The sequence below is a fragment of the Globicephala melas genome, chromosome 9 (genome assembly GCF_963455315.2).
Source record: "Globicephala melas chromosome 9, mGloMel1.2, whole genome shotgun sequence".
In the NCBI taxonomy this organism is placed as follows: Eukaryota; Metazoa; Chordata; class Mammalia; order Artiodactyla; family Delphinidae; genus Globicephala; species Globicephala melas.
In genome coordinates this window covers 73,398,763-73,421,697 of record NC_083322.1, presented here as the reverse complement: position 1 = coordinate 73,421,697, position 22,935 = coordinate 73,398,763, and the positions used below count along the sequence as shown (strand labels likewise).

General features: G+C 40.7%; 1 protein-coding gene across 1 annotated transcript in view; it reads right to left on the bottom strand.

The window, feature by feature from the left end:
• DNAH11 (dynein axonemal heavy chain 11) overlaps window positions 1–22,935 on the bottom strand; it is a 315,096-nt gene that overhangs the window by 217,898 nt on the left and 74,263 nt on the right. The window contains 7 exon segments of the mRNA XM_060305020.1: window positions 4,780–4,906; window positions 6,485–6,576; window positions 7,654–7,878; window positions 10,034–10,156; window positions 17,884–18,006; window positions 20,907–21,065; window positions 22,593–22,676. Coding sequence (XP_060161003.1) covers window positions 4,780–4,906; window positions 6,485–6,576; window positions 7,654–7,878; window positions 10,034–10,156; window positions 17,884–18,006; window positions 20,907–21,065; window positions 22,593–22,676 — 933 coding nt within the window.

Here is a 22,935-nt window from a genome sequence, read left to right as displayed (position 1 = left end):
TCAAACTTGTTTTCCAATAACTGAATCAAAGATCAGTTTTTCTAACATATTGTAGTTAAAAATTCAGCCCCTCAGTTGACACATTTCAGGTGCCCAATAGCCACACATGTGGCCCATGGTTACCCCCCGTCACACAACACAAACGCAGCTGATCACATGGAAAGTGTGTCATTCTTTAGTATATCTCTATCATGGGGAAGCTTTCACTCATCATCACATAGGAGATGAAGGAAGACAAAATGCACCAACGCTTCTAGGACAAAAAGATCTTTCAAGTCATAAGGAACCAGTGGCTAAAAACACCAAGTTGTCAGCTATTTCAAGGTACAGTATCACAACCTGGAAGGGCACAATGGGGCCAACTGATGTTACTCAGGCTGACTTTAACCACTACGTTCGTTTCACTGAAAAACACAAAAGGATGTTTTTCTAAGGCGGGGGAGAAAGCACAGAATTTTAATATTGAATCATGTGCAACTTCATAACTACTGCGCCATGACCATTAATCCTGCAAATATACCTCTAAGTTTGTATTTCCATAAGTAACCACCAGAGATTTTGACCATGGAAGTTACACAGCACAGCCACATGCTCAGTCCTTTAGATAATCTATGCCACTGGGAGGTCAGGGTGAACTCTAGGAGGAGAAAAGTCTTTAAAACTTGACCTTAACCAAACTTACCAACAGCTGAAACCCACTGAAGGCATTCTAGACACACTGATTTCATCACTCTGACATTCCAACTCAAGTATCTTAAATTGGGCATTTCTGCTTATAGAACACAGGATGTAATATCATCAGACTTTCCTGGCTGATGTACTCAGGCTGATCAAATTCCACAATCAACTGCAGAAACCCTCACTTGGACCAACACTCTTAAATTGAGTGTGGCGGGTGGAGGAGGGGGGCCTGAGGAATTCAAGTCATTCACAAGATGTCAGCATGACTCCTCTGCCCACAAAGCGTCATCTTTTCTGGGGCAATTGCATTGTTATCCCACAAGCTGCAGTTGCCATGTTATCTCCGTCACAGTACAGGGCACACATTCAGGATGTTAGCACAAAAGGCAGAGACGGAAAAGCTGTGTCTGGTGGCCTGAAACTGATTCTGATGATGAAAGAAAGAGTGTAGCAAGGCTAGGCCCTTTGGCATAACTGCTAAAAGCATTAACTATTCCACAGCAAGTGACCAAGGGCTGAGATCACACCTTGACTTTGCAGAACCACTGCAGGGAAAGAAGCTGACTGTGGCTCTAGATGACTCAACTCATCCTTAGCTCCTTTTCAATCCTTCACCCCAACAAGTTGCTCCCAGGTGGTATTTGCACTTCAGAGGCAGCTAAACAGTTTCGCTAATGACAAACCTTTCCTAAAAGGGTGATAGCATTTGAGGTGAAATTGAATTGTTCAACGTTTAATTCGTGTAACAAAAGGATCTCAATGAAATCACATTTTGAGCAAAATTCAAAATAATGTATCTCAAATGTCAAATGTTTCAAAAATCGAATCATTTCAAAGCTGGCAGGTCAGGAGAACTGTGTACCGCATTTACTCTGGAGCCGCAAAGCCAGACCCCTTCAGCTCTAAGCAGAAATACCCCACCTCCTTTTGTTGATATAACACAGACAGCACTGTTGTTAGTATTCATCAGCATGACTGTGAGCCATTTTGGAGATTCTCTATGCGGTGACTTCAATATTCAGCTACATTAAAATTTAAAATCTTTTTAATGTCTTACATTACCTAGTCATTCATTAAAGAGTGTTACTAGTACTACTACTGAGAAATGTACCTGAGATTCAGGGGTTTAGAACTTATGATTACAACACTATGAATTAGGTAGACAGGAAGATGTCCACGAAAAGTCACACTGGTATTAACAATAACACTCTGAAATACTGAAGTGATGCTGTGAAAATAAAAAGAATGATTTTAAAGGTACACCTTTTAAGTTTATATATATATATATATGTAAAAGCAAAACCTCATCCTGTAATTTAGGAAGGATAATGAAAAAAAAATGTTGGCATCAGGGATGCATATCCCTGAGCCAACAGGTTGTCTAAGGCCTGAAACACTTTTTGATGATTTGAAAGGACATAAAGAGAATGGGTGACAAGTGTATATTGAGTCATCTGCTCCTCGAGCACCAGCCTAGGACTTCAATTAAGGACAAAGAGGCATCGGGCAAGTGCATGCGCTGAAGACAGCAGACAGGAGTGAGGACAGGTTGGTCCCTCCAGGGCTTGACAAGACACATCTCGATGCCTTACCATCATCTGCCTCCATACACCCCTTCTGGGAAAGTACAGCAGGGAGGAGGGGGGGGACAGGTGGACATCCTCACACCTGTGATTTAGCAGCCCAGAGGAGGATGCTCTGGCTTTGCCTCACTCCTCCTGGGGCTTCAAGGTGAAGGGCTGTTTCCCCCACCTCTGCCCTTTAAGTTGTCCAGTGAGAGGGGTTGGAGAATCACTAACAGAAACTACGGATGCCCGCAGCAAGTGAATCTGCGATGTGTCCCTACTTCAGACATTTGTCTAGGTGGAAAAGGAGGAAGAAGATATAACAAATGATGGATTACACTGCCAAGGGCAAGAACTGGAAGTGCTGAGATGGACTTGTCTCTGCAATATATATCCCCTGGGGGTTTCCCCCTGCCCCCTGAGGACTTGCTTCTGTTCCACAAGAGACCCAGCATGTGGGTACTGGCTGTCAAGGGTCAAGGTCGACAGCCACTGCCAAACAGAGAAGCAGGAATATGCATTAAGAAAGGGCAATGACTGACAGATGACACCCTTCCTTCCTCCCCAAGGTAAACTGACCGGGAGGAGAAATAAAAGATCCAAGTTCATTATGTAAAAGTCTGGTCTTGACACAGAGGTGAGGTTGGAATTTTAAACTAGATCTTGTTGCGTTGCTTTGGGTTTCTTTAATTTTTAATAATAAAAAGGGACCGGAGCATTACAGTACCTATCCAAGATGTTATAAAGGGACCTGTTACTCACTGTAAAGACATTCAGCAGGGCACATTTGAGCTTAATAATTGTAGAAAGATAAAACTGTTTCATGTCTATATTCTGGATAATTAATACTGTTCAATAAAACAGTCACATATGTGTTTATTATGTTTAAAGAATATAAAAGAAAAGCCATGTTCCCACTTACAGATTTATGCATCTAATTTACATAGTGAAAATTCACGATTCTAAGTATTTCAGATTTGCAAGTGTTTAGGAACATGTACCTGGAATAGAACATGACATCCTCTATCTCATATGATCACCCCGGGCAGAGGGTCCAGTTGCCAGTCACGAGGAGGTTCTCAGGAGATTACTGAAGCTTAAACGTGGTAGTAACTGCCATGTTTAAACTACTTAAAAAAAAAAACCCAAAACATCCAATTTACATGTCATTGACATAAATGAGAGATGGAGATACTGGATTCCAAGTCAATCTAATTAGATGGATTTTATCTACAAAGCCATCTGGGAGTTAGCATAAATATACAGAATGATACCTGAGTGGTAATCCTGAAAATGTTGCCGAAGCTGACTAACAACTTTGCTCTTCATAGCAAGATTGTACTTGTATTTCCGACAGCAAGAACAGCCATCCATCTGAATTTAGCTCCAAAGAGAAATGATGAATGAGAGAGAAATAATCAAGATAAATACTGTGGGAGCTTCCCTGGTGGCGCAGTGGTTGAGAGTCCGCCTGCCGACGCAGGGGACACGGGTTCGAGCCCCGGTCCGGGAAGATCCCACATGCCGCGGAGCGGCTGGGCCCGTGAACCATGGCCGCTGAGCCTGCGCGTCCGGAGCCTGTGCTCCGCAACGGGAGAGGCCACAACAGTGAGAGGCCCACGTACCAAAAAAAAAAAAAAAGAAAAGATAAATACTGTGTCCAGAGAACAGAATTCAGGAAACCGTAGTGTTAGGTGACACATATTCCAAAGAAAATGGCAGAAAAATACCTAGAGCAGGAACATGGAGACAAATCCACAACGATAAAGCACAACCTTTGGCGTCAAAATAATCTGTGATATATGGTCAAGTCTAGGAGTAACTGCCTATGTCAGTTGTAACAATTCTAAGATCTAAATGGATGTGAACAACTGAACAGATATAATGAAAGGCAACATCCACTAAATGTTTAGAGGAAGGAGAGCTTTGGGATTTGCACGAAGCTTGGTCTCTGATCTGTGCTCTCAGATTACAAAAGGTAAGAGCTGTTTTTATTTGCTTTACATATTGTCATGGGTGCTACATTATTTTTGAAATGATAGGAGAAAATTAGAGTGTTAGGTAGAGGATGAAAATATACCAATACACCTCTGACAGCACTGAAGCCTAGTCCAGCTTCAACTATGAAGGTTACTCTGGAGTCAAGGTTGTTGTAAGAAGGTACCAGCCATGATCTCATTCCCAGTGACTCAGTCTCCCCCAGGAAAGCTGCAAACCAGGCAATGGAGCTCCAGTCCTTGTCCCAGAATTCTGGGGGTTTGGAGCCAGTGTTTCTTCCATTAACTTCTTGCAGGGCCCTAAGCCTTGTACATTTGCTGTCCCTTCCTTGTGTTGAGAACCAGGCAGTTACCTTTCCCAGTTCCTTGAGCACTGCTTCTAACATCCCTCTGTTGCTGCATTAAGAATTCTTACTGCATATTTTCTGGCTCCTGGCACATGTGACATGGTAGGTGGCATTTGACAATGATAAAGAAACTGTGACATTCCTTAGCTAACATAGGATAATATGAGACTCTCAAAAACAAATATTTACCTCCATAGGTTGAGCTCCCTTTGAGAGAATGTCAAGTAAGTCTGCGGAAGAGATGAAATAGAAGCGCGGAAAAGCCACACGCTTGGTTTCCAGGTACTCAGCAAGAGCTTTTTCACAAAGAGAAAGCCTGCAAGAAGGAATGAAAAATCATTGTAAGCATATCTTGCCCATTCATTTATTAAAACGTCACCAAAACCCAGAGCCTCTCATCTGTCCATTCACCACAAGAAGCTCACCATTTAACACGGAGCCTACCTCCCTCTCTTTGACATCATCGTCTTGTTCATGACTCGTGTACAAGTCATGCCAAGTGGGAGGAGAAACACACACACATCCATCGTTAGTTGAGACTAAATATAGATCAGACTTAAGTTGATGTTACTTATCACTTGTCTGCTTTTTGAAGGAAAGTGTGGACATTTAAAAAAATTTTTTTATTGGAGTATAGTTGATTTACAAAGTTGTTAGTTTCAGGTGTACAGTGAAAACAGAATCAGTTATACATATACATATATCCACTCTTTTTTAGATTCTTTTCCCATATAGGCCATTACACAGTATTGAGTAGAGCTCCCTGTGCTATACAGTATATCCTTATTAGTTATCTATTATATATATAGTAGTATGTATATGTCAGTCCCAATCTCCCAATTTGTCCCACTCCCCCTTACCCCCTGGTCACCATAAGTTTGTTTTCTACATCTGTAACTACTTCTGTTTCTGCTTTGTAGGTAAGTTCATTTTTACCCTTCTTTTAATGACACCTCTCATCAGCAGGAGAGAAGACCAGATTTGGCATCACTCGCCTCGAGCACAAAATGCTTTACTTAACACGTAATTGGTTTAAGGTCTTCCTTTTCCCACTGAATGTCTATAAAACACAAGCACCTTCAACTCTCTCTTGTTTTCAGAAGAGTCATAAGATCCAGAATCATTTCCACATTATTTTCTTAGCAGAGCAGAGATGACCCAGAAGCAGAGCCCCCAAAACCCTCAAAGATTACTGACTAATAATTAACTTCTGCAGAAATCCACACTTTAAAAATTATGGCCAACTTTCTTTCTAAAAAACTTCCAGATTATGAAATAATTGTATGTGATATATATTTTTATCTAGAGGGCTCCTCTGCCTTGCAATGAAAAGTGATCACAATTCCACACAAAGCTCTTCTTTTAGTGGCTGATCTGCCCATTTGTAATCAAAAGCCAGAAAATTCTTATGACCACTAGCTGTTGTATAATTTTATATAAAAACTACAAATGCCCTTTAGGACAAGGATTTCAAAAATACTAACATGCTGTCTAAGGATAATTTCTAGTAATAATTAAACTATATACAAAATAAAGGACTTAAAATGAGTGCAATCCCAGTTCCTAGCATACAGTAGCTGCTTAATAAATATTTGCAGGATACTTTGATAAAAGAATTGATTAAACAACCATGCTGATTCTCTTGATGATAGGATATTCTAATTTTACTATAATGATATTCCTTTTTGGAAGACAGAAATGTATTTGGATCTGTTTACATTAACTCACAAAATGTATGTACCACCTAATATGTATAAGGCAACTAGATAACTATAAGCAAAATTATAATTTAGTAGAAGTTGTTCGTACAATAACTTGGTGTTAAACACTATTAGATATTCAAAAGAAATCTCAGAAGTATAACAAATTGATCACTTTGTAGTTTTATTCTTACCTGTACTGTAAATCTTTAAGTTCTTCAAAGAGGTTAGGTCTGCTTGTTGCTTCTAAAACATTTTTTATTTTAGCTGTCCTGAACATTAACTCCTGAGCAAAAGTAAAACATGGAGCCATTGATATTAGAAATTACTTTTCTAAATTTTTCATCCATTTAGGGAATTAAAAAGTGAAAAACAATCAAACTACGGGAAAGCAAGATAAATGAGATTTCTAACACCACGTCTGTTCTGCTTTTAAACTTTTAGATGAACATCAAAAACAAAGTGTAATCACATAGTTTTTATCAATATAAATTCGATAAGACATTACCACCACTCTGGGTCCAGGCAGAATTTCTCTCTTCTAAACCAAACGCACAAAAAAATAGAGAGACAGAGAACCAGAATCTTAAAGAATACACTCACATTGGAAAATGAGATGAATATGAAACAATCTACCCACTCTTTCCTCCTTAAAAGTTAAATAAAATAGAATTCCTCTGGTGTTCTGCTTTAGCTAGTAAGACGACAATAATTCACCCCCATTTCTAGATAAAAAGTAAAGCCATTATTCTCTGCCTAAAGTCTCTCAAATCATTTATTATATGTACATCTCCATGTGTTCTCTGTGGCTCTTATGAAACAAACCAGTAACTGATAGTATAACTTTGTTACTGGTTTCCCCTCCTCAGTCTCTTACTTCATGAAGATGAATCTGTCTCCCAGGCCTTACTGTTGGTGTAGGCCTCTGGGAAACATGTGGCCTGCTGCCTGGTTTTGTACGGCCTGAAGCTAAGAATGGTCTTTACATTTTTAACTAGTTGAAAAAAATCTAAACAAGCGTAATACTTCGTGACACATGAAAATAATACGGAATTCAATTTCTGGTGTCTATAAAGTTTTACTGGTACACAGCCACACCCATCTGTCTATGTAGTGTCTATGTTTTCTTTCACAGGACAATGGCAGCCCTGCTGAGTTGTGACAGAGACCACATACAACCACAAAGCCTAAACTATGGACTATCTGACCCTTCACAGACAAGTTTCCTGACCTTGTCTCCTGAAATTCAAATACACACATATATTTTTCATAAATACAGTACCCCAAATCATGTTTCTTTACAAGATTTTTATATTGTTTGGACAAAGCTGTTAGGATAGAAAACAGCCTTTCTTCCACGAACCTTAAATTCAGCATCTACTCTGCCGAATCTCTGAGCATCTTTCACAAGCTGAATTCGAATATCTTCTGAATAAACAAAGATGCTTTCTAGGTGAGACCAAGTGCGCTGTACTTCCATCCAAGTAAAGATGACCGAATCTGCTGTGTTTAATTTGTTTTGCCAGCTTATGACTTGCTCAATGAAATATTCCACATACTTGCTTTGAAGCAGAGTCTGTAACTGAACCTAAAAGAAAGGCAAAGAATTTCAAATACCATCTAAATTGGTAGTCTGTAAGCATCAAGAGGGAGCACACTTCTTCTGTTTATTGCTGGATTCCTAGGACCTAGCACACGATACATGCAACAGGCATTCAGTAAGTATTTGTTAAGTGAGTGAATTAATGGCATTAAATATTACATAATAACATGTTTTTTCCAAAAGGAAAAAGACAAATATAAGCAACTACATGTAATGCGTCTTCTAGAAGAAGGCCACGTGTCTCTTGGAAGGCAGGAAAAAATATTGTGCACCAGGGTGCAGCTTTAGGAATTAAACTTTATTCTTTCATCCTCTCTCACTCTTCTTGGGGTCTCTGCCTGTGAATCATCCTAAGGTTATGGGTCTTCTTTTTCAATATTGAAAATACGAAACAAACTTCCTTCCAGTTTGCTAAGCCCTTAAGCTCCTGTTTTCCTCCTCTTTGAGTTTACTACCAAACTTGGCAGCCTTCCTAACACCAAGCCTTGCTTTAAGGTCGTGCAGTTCAGCGAGCACTTCCCATCATTCTCTGACACTGAAATTCCAGGAAGTCACTGAGAACAGCTCCTTTTCATCCTCCTCCATCTCTAAGTGTTTAATACATTTGACTATTCTTCCCCCCCCAGCTTTATTGAAATATTATTGACATACAGCATTGTGTAAGTGTAAAGTGTACAATGTGATGATCTGACACATGTATATACTGTGAAATGGTTACCACAGTAAATTTACACCTCCACAACCCATGTAACTGCCGTGTGTGTGTGTGTGTGTGTGTGTGCACGCGTGCTGATAACATTTAAGATCTACTCTCTTAACAACTTTCAAGCATATAATATACTATTGTTAACTGCAGTCACCATGCTGTACATTAGATGCCCAGAACTTATTCATCTTATACCCAGAGGTCCGGACCATTTGACCAATACCTCCACACTTCCCCAAAGCCCCAGAAACTGGTAACTGCCATTCTACCCTGTATAAGGTCAGCTTTTTTAGATTCCCCATATAAGCAAGAATATTCAGTACTTGCTTCCTCTGAGTGAACTACCTCACTTGGCATAATACTCTCAAAATCCACCCACATCATCACAAACGGCAGGATTTCCTTCTTTTTATGGCAGAATGATGATATTCCACTGTATATACACCACATTTTCTTTATCCATTCATATGTCAATGGACACTTAGGTTGTTTCCATGACAGTCGACTCTCCTTTGTAGGAGAAACTTATCCTGTGATTGCTGATGATACTATACAGTCTTCTTTTTCTACGATTTCTCTGCCCACTCTCTCTCTCTCTGCCTCCTTTATGTCTCCTGCTCTTGCTCACTACACGCAGCCTTTCCCAAAGCTCTATTCTCAGCTGGATTATCTTCTTTACGTCTCATTATCTAGCTCATCAATTCTCAAGACACCAAAAATGACCTCCCAAACTACATTTCTAGACTGAACCTCTGCACTGAGCTCTAGGTCAGACTTTCCACCTTTACATCAATGTCCCTCACTTTAAATACACCAAAAATAATAGAACATCATCTCTTCAGAGCAGGTTCTTTCCTAAGTGCCCCATGTCTAATAATAATAACACTACTGTTATTATTTCCTCTGAATAGTTTGTCTCTTTCATCTTTCTTATGTCTCATGTCCAAAGAGATGCTAACTCATAACCTTAGAATTGAAGACCACATAGGCTGCGCTCTCGACTGTCCCTCCAGCCTTATTTTTTATTACTCCTATCAAGAAAATCTCTATTCTAAGGAAACCAAACTCTTTAAATTACCTCTGAATGGCAGGTACTTTCTGGCATTCCAAGATGCCACTAACATTCTCCCCTTTGCTATAACACCCCTTTCTGATCACCATTTTTTGTTGAATACCAGCCCATCCTTCAAGGTTCAGCACAAGTACCACCACCTTACAAGACCCTTTGGAACCTTGTCTCTGTCTCCCTACTCAAGTGCAAGTTCCTTGAGAACAAGTGTTCATACTTTTTGAGCCCAAATGGTACTATGCCTGGAGCCTGGTACAAGCAGATGCCCAATGAATGAAGAAAGAAATACTGAGTATTGGAACTTGGGAAAAATCTAAAATCGTAATTTAAAATGAAAAAATCTGTAATAAAAATATCCATCTTACTTGGTTGTGCTCTAGAGTTTCAAACAATTGTTCATCAAACTTCAGTAATAGAATGCCTGTCCGAGAGTGAACTTCGTAAGAGAACTCCATGGTTGCCCAGGTCTGGCTGATTTCAGTAACAACCTAGATGTAAACAGTATTTAGTTATGTGCACAAAAGTTTAATTTAGGACCAATACTTAGGCTATCATCTGGAATTTTAAAAACTGTTTTTACAATTTAAAAAAAAAAACAAACAGAGGGACATCAAATATCACTGGCCTCAATTTTTTTCCTCCACATAATTCACGGTGATGAGGTTTAGAGAATGAATTCCACCACACAAAAGGAACAAGTGTCACACCAATATCAATTTTTTTTTTTACTGGATCTGAGCTTTATATCCTTCACTGAAACACAATGCCAGAGCAGGAGGGGATTTAAAAGGTTATCTTAAAAGTCTGATAGACACTCAAGACTCAGAATCCGAGAGAGGGGGAAGATGGCGGAAGAGTAAGACGCATAGATCACCTTCCTCTCCACAGATACACCAGAAATACATCTACACGTGGAACAACTCCTACAGAACACCTACTGAACACTGGCAGAGGACCTCAGACCTCCCAAAAGGCAAGAAACTCCCCCACGTACCTGGGTAGGGCAAAAGAAAAAAGAATAAACAGAGACAAAAGAATAGGGACGGGACCTGCACCAGTGGGAGGGAGTTGTGAAGGACGAAAGGTGTCCACACACTAGGAAGCCCCTTCGCGGGCGGAGACTGCGGGTGGCGGAGGGGGGAAGCTTCGGAGCCGTGGAGGAGAGCGCAGCAACAGGGCTGCGGAGGGCAAAGCGGAGAGATTCCCGCACAGAGGATCGGTGCCTACCGGCACTCACTAGCCCAAGAGGCTTGTCTGCTCACCCGCCGGGGCGGGCAGGGCTGGGAGCTGAGGCTCCGGCTTCGGTCAGAGGCAAGAGGCTTTTTCTTCCCTCTTTGTTTCCTGGTGCGCTAGGAGAGGGGATTAAGAGCGCTGCTTAAAGGAGCTCCAGAGTCGGGCTCGAGCTGCGGCTAACAGCACGGACCCCACAGATGGGCAGGAGAAGCTAAGGCTGCTGCCGCCGCCACCAAAAAGCCTGTGTGCGAGCACAGGTCACTATCCACACCTCCCTTCCAGGGAGTCTGTGCAGCCCGCCCCTGCCAGGGTCCCGAGATGCAGGGATAACTCCCCCAGGAGAACGCATGGCGCGCCTCAGGCTGGTGCAACATCCTGCCGGCCTCTGCCGCCCCAGCCTCGCCCCACACTCCGTGCCCCTCCATCCCCCCGGCCTGAGTGAGCCAGAGCACCGAGACAGCTGCTCCTTTAACCCTGTCCTGTCTGAGCGAAGAACAGACGCCCTCCGGCGACCTACACGCAGAGGCGGGGCCAAATCCAAAGCTGAACCCCAGGAGCTGTGAGAACAAAGAAGAGAAAGGGAAATCTCTCTGAGCAGCCTCAGGAGCAGCGGATTAAATCTCCACAACCAACCGGATGTACCTGCATCTGTGGAATACCAGAATAGACAAAGAATCATCCCAAATTGAGGAGGTGGACTTTGAGAGCAAGATTTATTATTTTTTCCCCTTTTCCTCTTTTTGTGAGTGTGTATGTGTGTGCTTCTGTGTCAGATTTTGTCTGTATAGCTTTGCTATCACCATTTGTCCTAGGGTTCTATCTGTCCGTTTTTTTTTTTTTTTACTTAAAAAATTTTTTTTTCTTAATAATTATTTTTTATTTTAATAACTTTATTTTATCTTACTTTATTTTATCCTCCTTCTTCCTGCTTTTTCTCCCTTTTATTCTGATCTGTGGGGATGACAGGCTCTTGGTGCTCCAGCCAGAAGTCACTGCTGTGCCTCTGAGGTGGGAGAGCCAACTTCAGGACACTGGTCCACAAGAGACCTCCCAGCTCCACATAATATCAAATGGCGAAAATCTCCCAGAGATCTCCATCTCAACACCAACACCCAGCTTCACTCAATGACCAGCAAGCTACAGTGCTGGATACCCTATGCCAAACAACTAGCAAGACAGGAACACAACCCCACCCATTAGCAGAGAGGCTGCCTAAAATCATAATAAGTCCACAGACACCCCAAAACACACCACCAGACGTGGACCTGCCCACCAGAAAGAAAAGATCCAGCCTCATCCACCACAACACAGGCACTAGTCCCCTCCACCAGGAAGTCTACACAACCCACTGAACCAACTTCAGCCACTGGGGACAGACACCAAAAACAACGGGAACTACAAACCTGCAGCCTGCAAAAAGGAGACCCCAAACACAGTAAGATAAGCAAAATGAGAAGACAGAAAAACACACAGCAGGTGAAGGAGCAAGATAAAAACCCACCAGACCTAACAAATGAAGAGGAAATAGGCAGTCTACCTGAAAAAGAATTCAGAATAGTGATAGTAAAGACGACACAAAATCTTGGAAATAGAATAGACAAAATGCAAGAAACATTTTAAAAGGACCTAGAAGAACTAAAGATGAAACAAGCAACAATGAACAACACAATAAATGAAATTAAAAATACTCCAGATGGGATCAATAGAATAACTGAGGCAGAAGAATGGATAAGTGACCTGGAAGATAAAATAGTGGAAATAACTACTGCAGAGCAGAATAAAGGAAAAAGAATGAAAAGAACTGAGGACAGTCTCAGAGACCTCTGGGACAACATTAAATGCACCAACATTCAAATTATAGGGGTTCCAGAAGAAGAAGAGAAAAAGAAAGGGACTGAGAAAACATTTGAAGAGATTATAGTTGAAAACTTCCCTAATATGGGAAAGGAAATAGTTAATCAAATCCAGGAAGCACAGAGAGTCCCATACAGGATAAATCCAAGGAGAAACACGCCAAGACACATATTAATCAAACTGTCAAAAATTAAATACAAGGAAAACATATTAAAAGCAGCAAGGGAAAAATAACACACAAGGAAATCCCCATAACGTTAGCAGAAACTCTGCAAGCCAGAACGGACTGGCAGGACATATTTAAAGTGATGAAGGAGAAAAACCTAGAACCAAGATTACTCTACCCAACAAGGATCTCATTCAGATTTGATGGAGAAATTAAAACCTTTACAGACAAGGAAAAGCTGAGAGAGTTCAGCACCACCAAACCAGCTTTACAACAAATGCTAAAGGAACTTCTCTAGGCAAAAAACACAATAGAAGGAAAAGACCTACAATAACAAACGCCAAACAATTAAGAAAATGGGAATAGGAACATACATATCGGTAATTACCTTAAATGTAAATGGACTAAATGCTCCCACCAAAAGACACAGACTGGCTGAACTGATACAAAAACAAGACCCATATTTATGCTGTCTACAAGAGACCCACTTCAGAACTAGAGACACATACAGACTGAAAGTAAGGGGATAGAAAATGATACTCCATGCAAATGGAAACCAAAAGAAAGCTGGAGTAGCAATTCTCATATCAGACAAAATAGACTTTAAAATAAAGACTATCAGAAGAGACAAAGAAGGACACTACATAATGATCAAGGGATCGATCCAAGAAGAAGAGATAAGAATGGTAAATATTTATGCACCCAACATAGGAACACCTCAATACATAAGGCAATACTAACAGCCATAAAAGGGGAAATCGACAGTAACACATTCATAGTGGGGACTTTAACATCGCACTTTCACCAATGGACAGATCATCCAAAATGAAAATAAATAAGGAAACACAAGCTTTAAATGATACATTAAACAAGATGGACTTAATTGATATTTATAGGACATTCCATCCAAAAACAAAAGAATACATATTTTTCTCAAGTGTTCATGGAACATTCTCCAGGACAGATCATATCTTGGGTCACAAATCAAGCCTCGGTAAATTTAAGAAAATTGAAATCATATCAAGTATCTTTTCTGACCACAACGCTATGAGACTAGATATCAATTACAGGAAAAGATCTGTAAAAAATATAAACACACAGAGGCTAAACAATACACTACATAATAACAAAGTGATCACTGAAGAAATCAAAGAGGAAATCAAAAAATACCTAGAAACAAATGACAATGGAGACACAACGACCCAAAACCTATGGGATGCAGCAAAAGCAGTTCTAAGAGGGAAGTTTATAGCAATACAATCCTACCTTAAGAAACAGGAAACAACTCGAATAAACAACCTAACCTTGCACTTAAAGCAATTAGAGAAAAAAGAACAGAAAACCCCGAAGTTAGCAGAAGGAAAGAAATCATAAAGATCAGATCAGAAATAAATGAAAAAGAAATGAAGGAAACGATAGCAAAGATCAATAAAACTAAAAGCTGGTTCTTTGAGAAGATAAACAAAATAGATAAACCTTTAGCCAGACTCATCAAGAAAAAAAGGGAGAAGACTCAAATCAATAGAATTAGAAATGAAAAAGGAGAAGTAACAACTGACACTGCAGAAATACAAAGGATCATGAGAGATTACTACAAGCAACCCTATGCCAATAAAATGGACAACCTGGAAGAAATGGACAAATTCTTAGAAATGCACAACCTGCCAAGACTGAATCAGGAAGAAATAGAAAATATGAACAGACCAATCACAAGCACTGAAATTGAAACTGTGATTAAAAATCTTCCAACAAACAAAAGCCAAGGACCAGATGGCTTCACAGGCGAATTCTATCAAACATTTAGAGAAGAACTAACACCTATCCTTCTCAAACTCTTCCGAAATATAGCAGAGGGAGGAACACTCCCAAACTCATTCTATGAGGCCACCATCACCCTGATACCAAAACCAGACAAGGATGTCACAAAGAAAGAAAACTACAGGCCAATATCACTGATGAACACAGATGCAAAAATCATCAACAAAATACTAGCAAACAGAATCCAACAGCACATTAAAAGGATCATACACCATGATCAAGTGGGGTTTATTCCAGGAAAGCAAGGATTCTTCAATATATGCAAATGAATCAACATGATACACCATATTAACAAATGGAAGGAGAAAAACCATATGGTCATCTCAATAGATGCAGAGAAAGCTTTTGACAAAATTCAACACCCATTTATGATAAAAAACCCTGCAGAAAGTAGGCACAGAGGGAACTTTCCTCAACATAATAAAGGCCATATATGACAAACCCACAGCCAACATCGTCCTCAATGGTGAAAAAGTGAAACCATTTCCACTAAGAGCAGGAACAAGACAAGGTTGCCCACTCTCACAACTCTTATTCAACATAGTTTTGGAAGTTTTAGCCAGAGCAATCAGAGAAGAAAAGGAAATAAAAGGAATCCAAATCGGAAAAGAAGAAGTAAAGCTGTCACTGTTTGTAGATGACATGATACTATACATAGAGAATCCGAAAGGTGCTACCAGAAAACTACTAGAGCTAATCAATGAATTTGGTAAAGTAGCAGGATACAAAATTAATGCACAGAAATCTCTGGCATTCCTATAACACTAATGATGAAAAAGCTGAAAGTGAAATCAAGAAAACACTCCCATTTACCATTGCAACAAAAAGAATAAAATATCTAGGAATAAACCTACCTAAGGAGACAAAAGACCTGTATGAAGAAAATTATAAGACACTGATGAAAGAAATTAAAGATGATACAAATAGATGGAGAGAGATACCATGTTCTTGGATTGGAAGAATCAACATTGTGAAAATGACTCTACTACCCAAAGCAATCTACAGATTCAATGCAATCCCTATCAAACTACCATTGGCATTTTTCACAGAACTAGAACAAAAAATTTCACAATTCGTATGGAAACACTAAAGACCCCGAATAGCCAAAGCAATCTTGAGAACGAAAAATGGAGCTGGAGAAATCAGGCTCCCTGACTTCAGACTATACTACAAAGCTACAGTAATCAAGACAGTACAGTACTAGAACAAAAACAGAGATATAGATCAATGGAACAGGATAGAAAGCCCAGAGATAAACCCACGCACATATGGTCACCTTATCTTTGATAAAGGAGGCAGGAATGTACAGTGGAGAAAGGACAGCCTCTTCAATAAGTGGTGCTGGGAAAACTGGACAGGTACCTGTAAAGGTATGAGATTAGAACACTCCCTAACACCATATACGAGAGATATAAGAGATATAAGCTCAAAATGGATTAAAGACCTAAATGTAAGGCTAGACACTATCACACTCTTAGAGGAAAACATAGGCAGAACACTCTATGACATACATCACAGCAAGATCCTTTTGGACCCACCTCCTAGAGAAATGGAAATAAAAACAAAAATTAATCAATGGGACCTAATGAAACTAAAAGCTTTTGCATAGCAAAGGAAACTATAAAGAAGATGAAAAGACAACCCTCAGAATGGAAGAAACTATTTACAAATGAAGCAACTGACAGAGGATTAATCTCCTAAATATACAAGCAGCTCATCTAGCTAAATATCAAAAAAGCAAACAACCTAATCCAAAAATGGGTGGAAGACCTAAACAGACATTTCTCCAAAGAAGATATACAGACTGCCAACAAACACATGAAAGGATGCTCAATGTCATTAACCATTAGAGAAGTGCAAATCAAAACCACAATGAGGTATAACCTCACACCAGTCAGAATGGCCATCATCAAAAATCTACAAACAATAAAGGCTAGAGAGGGTGTGGAGAAAAGGGAACCCTCCTGCACCGTTGGTGGGAATGTGAACTTATACAGCCACTATGGAGAACAGTATGGAGGTTCCTTAAAAAACTATAAATAGAACTACCATACGACCCAGGAATCCTACTGCTGTGCATATACCCTGAGAAAATCATAATTCAGAAAGAGACATGTACCACAATGTTCATTGCAGCACTATTTACAATAGCCAGGAGATGGAAACAACCTAAGTGTCCACTGACAGATGAATGGATAAAGAAGATGTGGCACATATATACAATGGAATACTACTCAGCCATAAAAAGAAATGAAATTGAGTTATTTGTAGTGAGGTGGATGGACCTAGAGTCTGTCATACAGAGGGAAGTAAGTCAGAAGGAGAAAGACAAATACCGTATGCTAACACATATATATGGAATGTAAGAAAAAAAAATGTCATGAAGAACCTAGGGGTAAGACAGGAATAAAGACAGAGACCTACTAGAGAATGGACTTGAGGCTATGGGGAGGGGGAAGGGTAAACTGTGACAAAGTGAGAGAGTGTCATGGACATATATACACTACCAAACGTAAAATAGCTAGCTAGTGGGAAGCAGCCGCATAGCACAGGGACATCAGCTCTGTGCTTTATGACCACCTAGATGGGCGGGATAGGGAGGGTGGGAGGGAGGGAGATGCAAGAGGGAAGAGATATGGGAACATATGTATATGTATAACTGATTCACTTTGTTTTAAAGCAGAAAGTAACGCACCATTGTAAAGCAATTATACTCCAATAAAGATGTAAAAAAAAAAAAAAAGGTCTGATAGATATTATTTACTTTTTGGATAGTGCTCTGAGTGCCAGAATGTGAATCCCAGGTCCTTTGTTGAACCTGGGTAAGTTAATTACTTCTCTATACCTCAGTTTCCTCATCTGTACAATAGAGATAATCCTCAGAGAATTAAATGAATATAAAGCACTGAGAGCAGTGTTTGCTACCAAGTAAACGATATATAAATGTTTTCTGCTATAATCGTCATCATCAACTGGGTCAGCTCTCTCGTTTTACAAATTTACTGTGGCCTAGAAGAAAGCTGTTTCCTGCCCAGGGAAACATGTCTCCACACAACTATGGCAGGAGGACTTCTCCCTGAGTCTGCTTACGTGCCAGTGCACAGAATTAGCTCAGGGTAAAAAGGAACAGCCCAAGGACAACACCTTCTCAGTCCCCAGCTCTTTCACTGCTTTGTCCACGATGCTTCGGACATCCTCTTCCATTTGGTGTAATCGCAAGGCTAACAAATCTGCCAAAGTTGTGGCTTCGTTTATAGAAAACTTGACCTGATTAGGAACAAAAAAAAGGCAGAATTTATATTCCACATATATTAATGGTTCCTTCTACCTAATGGCCAGAGGAATGAAACACAGCTAAATATACTCAAGTCAGCTGCTGAGTACATTTCGAGTTCTGAAATGTGCAGACAACCAAAGACGTTGCTTTTTTACTCACAGTCACTGAGGCATCACCCATCGAAGCGAGGGCTGAGGTTTAGGCCGCGTTCATACTACAGTACTTTCTTTAGTTTCATAACCCTCCCCTGTCAGCTCATTTCTTACCTCCTTTGCCCACAAAACCCATTTTTAAAGAGAATCACGTTGTTCATTTATTATAATTTGGTTGAAATCCCAGGAATCAGGTAATAGCTCATTTGTCTTCTCTTCCTTAGGTACTCTATTCACTGAACATAATTCCCAGTTGCTTCCGTGCTTTAACCTAGTTTCATCATTGACTTAATCTTAGTTCCTTGGCAAAAAATAATTATTCTTATACTGTCATTATTGATATTTACCATGTGAAAAAGTCACTCACATTTCCTCATCACCTTATTGACTCCCCACTTTCCCCACCTCCATATTTGCTAAGAAGCTCTCAGCTCTTCCTAAGTGCCCAGACTCACCCATGTCCCTCACAAATGAATAGCTGATCCCACCACACAGTTGCAAGGAAGCCATTTCCTTTCCTGCCCTGCTAAGAATATCCAGTCCCTGCTTCTCGGAAGGTGCAGTCCTCTCTGGCTCTCCTCAATCAGTCATGTTGCTCGTCACCATGCACGGCTCTGCACAGGACGACTAAACCTCCCTGTTTGCCCAGGACTGGGGGGTTTCCTGGGCTAAAACCTGGGAAGTCCTGAGCAAACCAGATGAGTTGGTCACCCTATCTCTGCATCACTTTTGACCTCACTCCAGAGCTGATGGGAGTCAGGTCTGTCTTAGAGAAGGAATGAGCAGGGATGCATAACAAGGCCCCCCTGATTAGCTGCATAGTTTGTGCAGTGAATATGGACCCCCTGCCCAGGTGACAACTGGAGGTTGGATCTAGTCACTGCTCTGATGCCCCAGATCAGCCTGGAGGAAGATGCCTTTTTCTAAATTGCCAGAGAACTACCTTTTCCTAGCTTGCAGAAGGGCATGACACAGGCAAGACACTGTGGTGAGAAGAAAGCTCACTGGGGCAAATGTGAGAAGGGGGCGGGGAGTGGGACACAAGTATACCTTCCATGTTGGGAGACTCAATAAAGATTTTCTGAAAGAATAAATTAATCAACTATAAAGCCTAAATATGCAATGCCTAAAAGACTCTATGGAAAGTATTATAATAAAAACTTCAGGGACCATTTATTGAGGATTTGCTATGTGCTAGGGTCTATATATAATCTCATCTCACCAAGTCTGCATGGCAGCATTATAGCATTACTTGTATTTCATAGAAGGGGCAACTGAGGTACAGAGAGCAAGTAACTGGCCCAAGATCTAAGAGATACTAGGTGTTAGATTTGGACCAATAAAGCTTAGGCCACCCCCATTTCACCAGGCTGCCCCTTTCCTCAGTTTCCCCACCCTACAAACTTTGTCTTCAAATCATGACAGCCCTTCTTCATGATGTGTGCCTAGCAGAAAACACGCACATCAGGCTGCATTTTATGCATTTTAAACTCATGAAGGTCACCTTCCCTGAAAAATAAAGTGTAAGTTTGGTATATTTGCTCCTAAATAGATGTAGAGAGGCAAGAAAATATAACCTCAAATGGTACAGACACATGAGAAATAATTCTATATTTTGCAATAAAATAAAAAACCATTTGGGATTTCTCTGGTGGTCCAGTGGTTAAGACTTCACCTTCCAATGCAGGGGTGCAGGTTCGATGCCTGGTCGGGGAACTAAGATCCCACATGCCTTGCAGCCAAAAAATCAAAACATAAAACAGAAGCAATACTTTAACAAATTCAATAAAGACTTTAAAAATGGTCTACATCAGAAAAAAAATCAAAAAAATGCATCTTTAAAAAAAATTAGAAAAAAAAACCATCAAAAGACCATCAAAAAGGGATGTCATTATTAAATGAATTGTGGGGAGAAAAAAAATCACTATTTCTGAATTCTCTCTCCCCCTAAATTCACTTCTAATACTCTCTGATCCTCTCCACAAAATATAAGATTCTTTGCAGCCATGTCATGCTCTATAAAATGCCTTCACATTATCTTACTTGATCCTTACAAGATCCCTCTGATTATGAGAGTAGATAGCATCACTCTCACTTTATAAATAAAAAACTCAAAACAGAATAGTTAAGTGTCTTATTTCAGGTCATATAGGCCAGTAAGAGATAAAAGGTTGGCGGGGGCAGGGGGTGTCTTAGTCACTTCTGTCTGCTCTAACAGAACACCATAGACTGGGAGGCTTAAACAACAAACATTTATTTCTCACAGTTCTAGAGGCTGGAAGTCCAAGATCAGGGTGCCAGCCTGGTTGGGTTGTCGGTGAAGGCTCTGTTCTTGGTTAACAGATGTCTGTCTTCCTGTTTTATTTTCATATGGTAGACAGTAGAAAGCTCTGGGGTCTTCATCCCCTTACAAGGGCACTGACCCCATACATGAGAATTCTACCCTCATGACCAAACTATCTCCCAAAGGTCCCATCTCCAAACACCACCACATTAGGAACTCAGCCTTCAACATATGAATTGGCGGCGTTGGAGGGGGAAACATTTCGTCCATAGCAGGGGCTAAAACTAGAATATCTGCAGGTCTATCCCTTGGTCACAATCTGAAAGAGCTGGACCTCTTGCATCTGACCAGAAACCTTTTCCCAAATCCCACTTCTTCCCAGTTGAATGATGTAAGCCGAGGAATCACACTTCAGTCACAAAAATATTCAATTAGTGAGACTCAGGAAACTGACCCCAGTGGCCTTCATCAGCTGGTGCCAATGCCTGTCTCTGAGGGCAGGGCTCTGTAACTCCGCAATGGCCCTCAGGGAGGTCATCGTGTCCTTCACTGTGCCTTCCAGGCCTGAGTAAGCGTCCCACACGTGGACTTCCTTATCGAGAGACCAAATTTCCTAGAGAAAAGTGACAAAAAACTGGGTCCCCCAAAATAATAATATGTTTTATCATTTTCCTCCTTTGAAAGAATAAATTTACACTTCCCTGGATAGGAAGAAAGTAAAAACATTTAAGTCCCCAGGTTAAAGACTAAAACTAGAGAAACAGAAAAGGATCCACTCACTCATATATTACGAGTCCACTGTGTACAAGCCACTTGGATACATTGGTTTCTTATTCACAGGCTCTAACTTGATGTCCCATGAGGAAACCCAAGGGTCATTAAATGTAGAGAATTAATAGAGTTTACGGGACATGTGCAATGAAGAGTGCTTCCTCTAGAAACATAAATAAGCAGGAAACTGAGATTGTTACCTGGATTACTAACACCTTCCTCGGAAGACCTGGCTTGTTTAAATGGTAGCCCTGAAATGCTGGTTACCTTTGAGTGTTTGTTCCTTGGAACTAAATAGTCATGATTTTAAGACGTGTCAAATAGGGCCTTTGACTTGGCTGTCTTCTTGGGTCACGGAACAACATTAACAATTGTGAATGAGAAAACCCCTAATAAAACAACAATCCCAGCACAGCACAAAAGGACAGCGCTACTTCTTTAAAAAAAAAAAAAAAAAGAAAGAAAAAGGCAAAATATCTTCAGCTGAGAGTGGGGGTCAAACGGTCACTCTGAAGTGAGACAGTCCACTGGGCAAGGAGACGGACAGGGAGTGAGTACAGAAAAGAGGCACAGTGACCCCAGGGCATGCAAAAGAATGATGGGCTGTTCTAGTTCGGGTTCTTGGGACCAGGATAAAAAGGGAAGAAAAAAATGGGAAGATTGGCTGGAGCGGAGCACAGGACTGAGTCGGGGTGAGGATGTTCTGGGGCAAGAAGAAAGCAAAAGGCCTCGCTACTTCTGAACTGCCTTTCGTGGCTACGCACTTGGCTTCATCCAAACATGCACTTGGCTTTATCCAAAGCGGCTTTACTCTCTTCAGAGGGCACAGGGCCGTGGGGACTAGCTATCAAAGCACGAAATTCAAAAAAGCTCAGTTCTGTTACATTGAGCCCCCTTGCGATGTTGGAGTGGGCAGTAATAAGAACGAAGGTCACAGTATTCCATACACATCCACAAGTTACCCCAACTAGTTGCCCCAAAGGCCACAACCGAAAGGTACCTTTGAAGACACAGCATGCTTACAGCTGCTAGAGAAAGAATTCGACAGCTTTCGTAAGCCTAACCCCTCCCTCAGCCCTGCGCTTCACCTCCCAGCCTCCGTTCTAGACAGCCATAGGGAGCGCGTGATGATAGCCACTGCTCATCAATTCATTAGCCCTAATATGCTCTTATCCACTCATTCACAGAAAGGTAGGCTTGATTACAAGGGCAACTGGCTGAGACTGAAAAACAAAATCCTGTTTCAAATCATCCTGTTTGAAGTAAATAAGGACATGCGGTCCAGCACAGCAGACGCTAGGTTAGGGAAGATGGAAGAAGGTGGTGCTGAGGAAGATAAATCGTCGTCACAGACAGTTATGGAACTTGCCTTGGCAAACCTTCTGAGTTCCACATCCATCTGTTCCACATTAATCTGTCTCCACTGGGTTTTAGTCCAATTATCAATGCTTCTCTGAAAACGCACAAGCAGATAAAAGTGTCAACAACATTTGGTGAAAGCAAGTCTCCGCAGCAAAATATCTAAACTGATGATACACAGCGACTCCATCATCCAGGGGAAAGTCAATTATTTAAGCATTAACTGCACCTGTCAAAACTTCCCCACCACAAAAACAAAAAAGTTGTCAGAACACGTCAAACCTAAGGCTAAAACATTGTGATATGATAATTTCTAGAAGCAATGACAAATTCCATACACATACCATCATTAT